This window comes from Microchirus variegatus, assembly GCF_963457635.1.
Source record: "Microchirus variegatus genome assembly, chromosome: 13".
Classification (NCBI taxonomy): domain Eukaryota; kingdom Metazoa; phylum Chordata; class Actinopteri; order Pleuronectiformes; family Soleidae; genus Microchirus; species Microchirus variegatus.
In genome coordinates this window covers 8,353,645-8,363,724 of record NC_139814.1, presented here as the reverse complement: position 1 = coordinate 8,363,724, position 10,080 = coordinate 8,353,645, and the positions used below count along the sequence as shown (strand labels likewise).

The window sequence follows — 10,080 nt, the reverse complement described above, 5'->3', positions numbered from 1 at the left end:
AGGAACTGAACCCCAGTTGAAAGACAACTCACTCTTTCACTGAGCCACCATGGTTCAACCCCTCAACTCCTCACCTTTTTAATACTTTTACTTCTAAAACAAGCACATTTTATATCAAATTAATGTATACTTAGGTCCGGTTAAGACTTTTAGTTAAGACTTCTAGCCTAGTAAGTATAAAAGTATAAAAAGTAACAACAACTTGGAGCCTTGGAGTTTGTTTTTACTCGGCCTTGAACGCCACTTCGTGTGCAGAGACAGAAACAGCTCAGCAGCAGCAGGAAATGGACGCTGGCTGTGTGTGTGTGTGTGTGTGTGTGTGTGTGTGTGTGTGTGTGTGTGTGTGTGTGTGCGTGTGGGGGGGGGGGAGGTGTGTGTGTGTGTGCAGCAGCAGCAGTAGCACACACAGGGAGGAGGAGGAGAAAAAACAGCGGTCAGCAGCAGCAACAGGCGACGACTCCACGCACGTTGAGGTAATTTATTCAAAGTCACTCCAAATAAACTCATTAATGACGAACGTTGTTATAACGTTGTTATAACGTCTGCGTTATTCATTTGTTACTTTGTAAAGAGACCGCGCGCTGCGTTTACGGACGCTTACAAATCTTTCACTTGTGTCAGTTGTCGCCTCTTCAGCGGCAGTCGTACAGCGGAAGATGCCTCTGCCTCGAGTTTCAGAACCGCTTGTTTTCGTTGATTTAAAAAACAACAACAACATTGGTATTGATTTATTGTTATTTGTGAAGTAAACACAGTAATGTGCGTTACAGGTGAAGATGAGCGACGCAGTTCAGCCCAAAGTGGAACTTTTTGTCAAGGTAAGCGAGTGAATGATGGAAAAGAAAAGTCACGCCCTGTAAGTGACGCTGTCACTGCGACATAATGCGACTTTACTGCGTTTCAGCAGTAAACACTTAAGTGTTTTTTTATATATATTATCTGCATTCGGAGTTATTAATATTACAAACTGATATTATATGAATATATTTGATCTCCCTGGAGTGTATTTAGTCAATGTCAGTGTGGACCATCTCAAGCAGGCTTATAAACAGCATGAAGTCTAATCTGATTAAATGCACATTAAGATAATCTATATTTAGTATATTGGCCAGGCAGCCTAATCCCATGTTGAGTGAGTTAGAGCCAAAAACAGGCTCTGTATCTCCTTATGCTCAATAATGATTCCTCTGTGTGCACATGGTTCACCACCACCCTCTTCTGTTTTTTTTTTGTTTTTTTCATCATGGCTGAAAGATGCTCTTGTAACTTCTCTAAACCCTGGTTTCTATTCACCTCCGTTAGCAGAACTCTGCAACTGTAATGGTTATTTTTATCACGACGCATTATTTCGCCAGTTAACGTGTTTAAAATGACAGGAAATGCTGGTTAGTGAAAAATATGACACCCTCAAATGTCTTGTTTCATCCGTGAAGCAAAGAAATTCCCACAATAAAATATTCACATTTAAGAAGCTTGAAATTGGTAATAACATTAAAATTGTGATTGCAATTTAGTGGAGTCCAACCCATCGCCATTGTTTTTAATCATTATGGTTTTCTAAATTTTCCAGCTTCTTAAGATTTTTCAAGATTTTCTGGCATATTACAGACTAAAGAAGTACATTATGAAAATAACCATTAGTTGCAGCCCAATAATTGCTGTGTTATGGATTTAAAAACAAGATAAAGCATTAGCACGTGATATTCCATTAACATTTCAACAACTGTAATGTAATGCAAGCATGATAACAAACATATCAATTGTTTCTAATATGGTCTGCATTCATATTGCACACCTTAAATCGGCATGGAACATAGAAGCATTTTACTTTATTACGTATATTGTATCAAGTTGCTCTGAAAACTTCTCAACTCGAGAGTATCTGTGTTTAGTTTCACCTTGTCTTTGGTAAAAGACTTTTCTAGATTAACTATGACTGCCTTCATGTTCATGTGCTGTAGCACAAATCCTTGAGGAAGCTTTACAGTGACTACATGAAATATGACTTCCTCAGCCACACAAAGCAAAAGCTGTGTGATCATTTCCTCAGAGGACGAAAAGCTACAGTACAGCTGTTTTCATGTTGGACTGATCTGCTTGTTTTTCTCTATTTATTCAGTTTATAACAGTTTTGACCATGCAGGGTCAAAATGAATATACATTTTCTATCTTTCCGAACTCTACGTGATGTATTTAAAGTGCTTGTTTTATCTTAAATAAAACGGTCCAGGCTTATGATGTTTTGAAACCAAGAGTTGTTGAGAAGCTGTAACAACAGACAGATATTTTGCAGTTTTTTGTCTTTTTTGTCTCTTTAGACAAAATGTCATCAGCCAAACTTGGGTGTTTGGAAAATGATCAGTCAACTCATCAATTGACAGAAATTAATCCATTGTTAAAATGGTCAGCAATTGTTTAAATTTAAATTATAAATATAAACAACCTAGTTACAAAAGCAGTAGCTGCAGCTTGATTCAGCGAGATGAAAGAGTGGCATCATAAATGTTGCACGTTGGTACATTTTCAACTCTTTAATTCTTTTGTTTTTGTTTTGAAGGCAGGGAGCGATGGCCAAAGCATCGGAAACTGTCCTTTCTCCCAGCGTCTCTTCATGGTGCTGTGGCTGAAAGGAGTCACCTTTGACGTCACGACTGTGGACATGAAGAGGTGAAAACACACATCTTTCTTCTGTCAGAACATTTACATGACATTAGTCAAAAAGTATTGTTTTAGTTCGACTTAAAGCGGACCTCGACCGGAAGTTCCAATTAACGCTGTTTTTTAGTGTGTATTTGCGTCCTTGCCTTGTTTAAGAAGTTCTGAAGGTTCTAAACAAACATTTCAGCTACTGCTGAGAACGCTGTGTTTTCTTGTAATCTCGGGCTCAGTGAGAGCTCTGAAAAAACCCGGTTCTCCTGAATAGCAGCATCCTCCTGCTCCGGGCACTAGTCCGGGCACATCCGGTTGCGTACATTGAACCGCAGAAGAAGAATAACGTCCGTTGTGGAGGTGTTTCACGAGCGACAGTGTCTTCTGACTCTGGGTCTGACTCCGGGTCAAAGTCATAAAAGGGACTTCAGCGGGGAGTCGTGAAGAAGCTATTTTTTAAAACATTGTTAAAACAATGTTTTGATAATGAGTAGCAGTGCATCCACTGGGGGGAGCTGCGCTTCTGAGAGCGGGTGTGCTGATTATGTCACTTCCGGGTACTGGCCAATCACAAGACTCTGTCTTCTGGATGTGAGAGTTGAGTCTGAAATATCGTGGCTGGGAAACACCGTCAGAAAAGAGGATTTCTAGCGGCTTGTTAACAGCAACTAGGAGGTTTTTGACCATAAAAACAAGTTAATGTATGTAAGTAGACCTCCATAACTAACATGTGCAACAGGACCACTCTATGTGAGCTTTAAACCAGACCAGTGTTAATACGCCGGAAACTGTACTAAACTGACTTTCTAAAAGTCGGACTAATGCACCTAGATAATGCTTGACTCAGATCAGATTCGTACACAAACTGCTTGGGCATTTTGCCCAAGCACCAAAGTTCCCACCCCAGTATTATACCTGGAAATAATAGAATAAGCTGAGACACAGAAGATAACAGAAAGATAATAAAAGAATGGTGAAATCCAGGCCAGTACACTTTTTGGACTGAGGAGCCTGAGATATGTTCTGTATGCTTTAAGAATTTAATATTTTGAAGTGAATATACAGTAGGAAACATAGCGAGACACTAGATATCCTTAGATATTTTTAGACCTCTAAATAGTGTGTATCTGAAGTTATTTGGTTTTGTCTTGTAGTTGAAAATTGCACATTTGCGCAACTGTTCTAAGTTTCAAAAACCAAAGCTTTGTGTGGACGATGGTTGACAAAGACGCTGATCCGCCGGCTTCCTGCAACAGCGTGAGTGAAATTACTGTAATAAACACATGTTGTCTTTGAAGTGCAACTTCTCAGCTTTTAGAAACTTCTGCAAAGTAGTAGAAACGAAATGCAAAGTGTGCTTTGCACAAATGTGTCATCGGCGATACACTCTGTGTTGAAGGATTAAACTGGTTTACTTGTTCAGTATCACCACACTTATTGCTTCACTGACACTGTGCCACTGGTTTGGTATAAATGACATGCAATTTATGCTGTATATAGTTTTACATTTGAATCAATAATAGTGAAGCACAGCTACTCCGAGGTGGTGGGAAGTCTGTCTAGGGCCCCATAAAGGCTTGGGCCGGCACTGGTAGGAATACTCGTCATGGAGCTTGACTTGTTAACAACTAACCAGAAATTGTCTATATAATACTAACAAGCTAAAAAGGGGGCCGTATTACCAGCTAGCATAGTGGAGGCGGACACACTTCATTCGTTTAATCAGTTCCCCTCTATTCCATGTATATACTGGAGCAAGGACAATAGTCCTGTTGAACGGCGTAGGTGAATGTGCATGGAAACGTACTGATTGTGTATTGTTATGTTTTTTTTCTTCTCTGGCACTGCTGCAAGCTTCTGTTGGCACAACAGAGAAATGTCCGCCTACTGTTTTAATGTCTTGAGTCATTCAGTCATTTAACAGGCATTAAAAGATATGAGCAGCTTCCTGAAGTTTATATCTAGCCTATATCTGTTTTGTAATTTTAGTTTGTTCCCTCCTCTTTTGTATCACTCTGGAAAATCCTTCTCTCTCTCTCTCTCTGTCTCTCTCTCTCTCTCTCTCTCTCTCTCTCTCACTCACTCTCTCACTATCCTTCCTCTGTCTGATGTTTCCCGTTCCTGTCCATCTGTAGGAAGCCGGACATCTTGAAGGACCTGGCTCCTGGTGCTCAGCCGCCCTTCCTGTTGTACGGCAGCGAGGTGAAAACCGACACCAACAAGATCGAGGAGTTCCTGGAGGAAAGACTGTGCCCTCCCAAGTAATCTCAGCTTTACAGCTTTGTGGTTTTGAGATCTGAAATGATAGGACGAATGACACCCGGTCTGGCGTCAAAAAGATGACTCAACATGTTTTTGTTACTCTAAAGCAGGGGTTCTCAAAGTTTTGATGCCTGAGGGCCAATTTAGGAACCCAACATTGGACTGAGGGCCAAAGGGAAAAAAAAAGAGGAAAAAAAACAGAAAGAAATCCCATTTGTAATAATTTTAATGACCAGATTGCTGTTCTACAGTTTAGCTTAATATAAGCGTTAATATAATGTCATTTAAGCATTAATATAATAACACTTTATAATTTACTGGGTAATTACCCAGTATTTTGGCCATTGTTCTTACCTTCTAATTACAGGTTAATACCAAGTAACACATTTCTGTTACCATATATTTACTGGGTAAATAGCTAGTAATTGGGGGCTGTAGCTACCTGCTTATTACCAGCTTATAACCCAATAATACACTAAAATTCACCATATAGAAACCAGGTAAATACCCAGTATTTTTGTTTACACTTATTGGTCTGTATCCAGTAATGTCCAATAAACATTTAACAAGCTTAGTAGCTCCTGGATTAAAACTATCAACTGTAATTCATTACGGGACGCCAGAAATGTTTCTGCGGGCCGCCATTGGGCCCCCGGGCCACACTTTGAGAACCAATGCTCTAAAGTCACAGAATATGTTCAGAAACACAATTTTGATATGATGCTGAAGCCTGTTACTATTGAAGGATACATGTAAAAATAAACAAAAGCTGCACACAAATACAATTTGGTTACACTTTTCCTCCACATTTAAAATAATGAAAACAAAGATTTCTTACAAAAGTAACATTATCGCCGTATGTTTTCTGTGTATTGCGATTATCATATATTAATAACTATTATCCATCGCTCTGTTGCTTAGATATCCCCGTCTGGCTGCTCGTAACCCAGAGTCCAACACAGCAGGCATGGACGTCTTCTCCAAATTCTCTGCTTACATCAAGAACTCAAACCCACAGGCAAACGAAAGTAAGTCGGCAACATTTACTATATCATCCATCTATCTTCTACCAGTCTCAGCTAACACGGGGCGATAGGCGGGGTCACCCTGGACAGTTCACCAGGGACACTTACATAAACAAACAGCCACCTACTCTCACTCTCATGGTCTAGTGTCCAATTACAATTTACCTCATCTCTATACTGCATGTTTTTGGACTGTGGGAGGAAACCAGAGAACCCGGAAGAAACCCACGCACACATCGGGAGAACATGCAAACTCAATGCAGAAAGGCCCTTGTTCCGACCGGGTCGTGAACCCAGGTCTTCATGCTGCAAAGACAAGAAGACTAACCACTACACCAACCGTGTGGTCTCATTTGCTATATCTTTATTAGTATAATTCAGCTGTTTAAAATCAAATTAAATTGCCTCTCCATGTAAGTTATAAATAATGTTCAGCTCTGTGTTGAGCTACGTCAAGTGGCAAAAGTCACTGTAGTTTAGTTAAAGGTGCCATCTGTAACAATGTGGCCAAAAACAGTTACTACACTCAAAATCAAAACACTGCGGCGAGTCGTATCCGCCTTTCACTCCACCCCTCCCTTCCAGGGTCGAGGTTGCCAGAGCGGTTGACATATAACTCTGTCAGCAACGAGCGAGGAGTGAGCGTTTTATCATAAATGAGTGGCTCTAAGTCACACAATTCTCTTCTCTCAGTAAAGATCAAGATGTATAATAATTTATGGTAACATTAGCTGTTAACTAGGGATGGATATATCAGATGGAATAACTTTATGCATGATATTTGACAGAACTGTCCTTCATTTTTGCGGGAGCGGCTGCCATTCCCGATTCGGTGCTACAGTACGGCAGCCTCCAAAACCAAGAGAACAGTTAAAAACAGAACTCGACAGTCGAGCTATGATGCTAACTTTGTTAGCCAGGCTGAACTTACCTGTCTAGGAGAAGAGTAGCCAATTCTGCATCCGTTTTGAAATTCCTCTCAACTTTAAACTCTCTCCACCGTTCAAAAGCATGTCCTATATAGACCCTCGCTTTGCCGCAAACTTTCTCTTGGCATTTTTGACATTCATACCGAGGTCTTTTAGGTTTCCTTTCGTTTCATTTCAATTGTAGCTACTTAACTGGCAACCCATGGTTGCTCAGCAGCTGAGACTCTACTGACTGCTATGATTGGTAGACGGCGGTAGGTGGCGCCTCATGCCAAAACATAATTTCAAAACATAAACAAACTTTGCGGTGCGAAAAATATTTTTTTTACTGCAAATATTACTGTTACTGTAATATTACTGTTAGTTGTACTAGTTTTGTTGGTGAGTTCAGTTTGTTATATGAACATTATTCCTGGTCTTCTGTGACATATTAGGAGGATTTTATGGCCAGTTGCTTTAGATTTATTACATAATGCACCTTTAAGTCTTGTAAATCAGAAGATTCTAAAATGAGAGCAGATTAGTGGATTGGTAAACTGTTGCTTTATCTTTGATCTTATGCTGAATTTTAGCATTTGTTTGTGCATGTGCACTCAGACTTAGAGAAAGGCCTGCTGAAGGCTTTGAAGAAGCTGGACGACTACCTCGGCTCCCCACTTCCTGATGAAATTGACGAGAATAGCGCTGATGAGGTCACTTCCTCTTCCCGCCCCTTCCTGGACGGCCAAGAGCTCACTCTGGCTGACTGCAACCTGCTGCCAAAGCTCCACATCGTGAAGGTAATCCTCTGTTTTTAGCCCTGCTTAAACAGATTATGAACTGAACAGTATTTAATAACATCTAATATACAGTATTATAAACCAGTGGGTTCAGCCTGAAAGTGAAAGCTTCTGTGGTGCACAATTTGCTGACTCCAGGTGGTGTGTTTGAAATACCGAAAATTCAACATCCCAGAGTATCTAACAAACCTCTGGAGGTACCTGAACGCAGCGTACGCGCGGGAGGAGTTTGCCTCCACCTGCCCTGGTGACCAGGAGATCCACATCGCCTACTCCTGTGTGGCCAAGGCTCTCAAGTAGGAGGACAGCAAGATGCACAAGTCACACATACACCAGCAGAACAACATAAACATAATAAGTAAACAACACATGCACACATCAATGATTCACTGTAAGCAATGTGATCGATCTGTTTCTCTGTTTATATAGTGTACTGTAATTGCAGGAAAGTTGATATTTTCACATTTTTTTATCTGCCTGCATTATATGTTTATAATCTATGTTGTATTTAGCTTTGAAATGAGGAATTTAAAAGATAAGTAGATACAAATACACACAAAAGCTGACAGTCAGCCATCTAAAAATCCATGATTTCGTGATATGCTAATAGCAATATTTTTGTTTTTTTAGACTACAACAAATAATACATTACTTTTCTAATTAACCAACTTATGACCATCATGATAATAATGATTTATTCTGATTTTATGGCTGTAGACTTGTCAAAAAATGCTCAATGATTGAGTGCTCCTGCCCTTTTTCCAAGATAATTTCCACTTTCGATATCTGTAAGTTCAAGATTCAACTGTTTAAGAATTACAGTATTTCTCTGCTTTCCGGTATCCATCCATCCGTTTTTCACACAAACGTAATTCAAAGTGATTCCCGCGATAAAACAATGCCCCACTGATCCACCTTTACCAACTACGATTAGTCCCTTATTATGGGACTATTGGGACTATTGACTGTATATAAAAATAATGGACATAGTCTTAAATTTTCCCCTGAAGCCAACCAGGAAGTAAATATAAAGGAAAGGAAAGAAAGGAACAGATCTTTATTGTCTTTATACAACTGAAATTACTTAATAGCCACCAGGGGGCAACTCCAATGTTTGCAAAAGTGAGTCAGTTTGAATGGAAGTCTGTGGAAACTCGATTTATGAAGCGTTTCAGCCCTTCTTCAAAAGAACGTGACGTCAATTTTGTAAATCGTGGTCCCATTTAGAGGAAAATGGACTTGGACTTTGGACTATGAAGTATGGTTTATATGAGTGTGCACTGGTGTGATTGACAGCTGGTATCGTCCAAAGGAGCCTGGTTGCAGTTCTTTGAACTTTTGATTGCAAAATGTCAACAATTGCGACTCTGGAGGCTTCAAAGCAGGAGTTCAGATACCATCTACCATCATAAATCTCGACAGTCAACAATGAGGAAACATTTGAAGTGAACGTATAGAAGAAAAACAAATTGGCAGGAATGAAAAGGTAAAAAGAAAGTATAGTACAGTGAATAAGAAAACAAGAGGATGAACCGATGAAGTTAAATGAACTGAAACGTTACAGATATGTAAAGTACTGAAAATGGAGGGAAACTGAGTTCAGTTGCTGAGCTTGTTCATGTCGATCACATTGCTTGCAGAAACAAACATACACACACTCTCAAAACTACAGCCTTGCTTTTATTCACCATCACTGTAAAGAGATATTTCTTGTTTCCTCCTTGATCAATATATTCTTGATATTTTGATGGGAGAATGTCACACACATACACACACACACACACACACACACACACACAGACAGACAGACAGACAGACAGACGCTGCCTATGAAATCAAACTATTCACCAGTACCTCACCCAAGCTGATTCAGCTCTTCTTTTTTTTAATTTACTAAAAATATCAGCACCAACTCAGCTGCCTAAGTGTCTTCTGTGGTTTTTTGCCGTAGTCACGCAAGTTTCATATTGAGATTACTTCAAATTTGAGGGAACAAGGCCTTGTACAGTTTTAAGGTTATGTGTTTTTTTTTGTTTTTTTTTAATTAAAGCCAACTGTCGTTAGAGAGTAACAGCTTTTTATTCTTCGTAGCGCACCTCAGTGAGGAAGGCAGAGCAGAGTTAGGGCTGAAAACAGTTACAGAGAGAGGAAATGGTTTGAATAGACTCGTGCTTCCTCTTTCTGTGCTCCCACAGCAGGCAGAAAGGATTATTCCAGATTACCCAGCCTGCTCATGATCCGCTCATGAAGAGCTTTTAGCCTTCATTTTATTTTGCTCCGTCTGTCATTGATGAAGGATCTTTCTTTTTTTTTAGTATAATGATGTGACTAGGTCATGTTAGAGTGTTAAACAGGTGAAGTGTTACAGTGTCTGCACTTCCTCCTCCTGCAGCAGCAGCAGCAGCTCGAGGCTCGAGGACTATTTGTCACGTGTTT

General features: G+C 39.9%; 1 protein-coding gene across 1 annotated transcript; it reads left to right on the top strand.

Annotated features, from left to right (window-relative positions):
* Positions 1 to 774: 774 nt before the first annotated feature.
* clic1 (chloride intracellular channel 1) lies at positions 775 to 8,007 on the top strand. The gene is made up of 6 exons (XM_083900110.1): positions 775 to 818; positions 2,558 to 2,667; positions 4,785 to 4,910; positions 5,833 to 5,939; positions 7,463 to 7,644; positions 7,783 to 8,007. The coding sequence occupies exons 1-6, from the start codon at positions 777 to 779 to the stop codon at positions 7,942 to 7,944; spliced, it is 729 nt and encodes a 242-aa protein (XP_083756236.1). The 5' UTR covers positions 775 to 776; the 3' UTR covers positions 7,945 to 8,007.
* Positions 8,008 to 10,080: the final 2,073 nt, after the last annotated feature.

What these genes read in the sequence shown, in the direction of transcription:
- clic1 (XM_083900110.1), top strand. Translation starts at nt 777, where the DNA reads ATGAGCGACGCAGTTCAGCCCAAAGTGGAACTTTTTGTCAAG. An exon ending in AAGTGGAACTTTTTGTCAAG is followed by an intron (nt 819 to 2,557) that starts GTAAGCGAGTGA and finishes TTTGTTTTGAAG; the next exon opens with GCAGGGAGCGATGGCCAAAG. An exon ending in CAAAGCTCCACATCGTGAAG is followed by an intron (nt 7,645 to 7,782) that starts GTAATCCTCTGT and finishes TGCTGACTCCAG; the next exon opens with GTGGTGTGTTTGAAATACCG.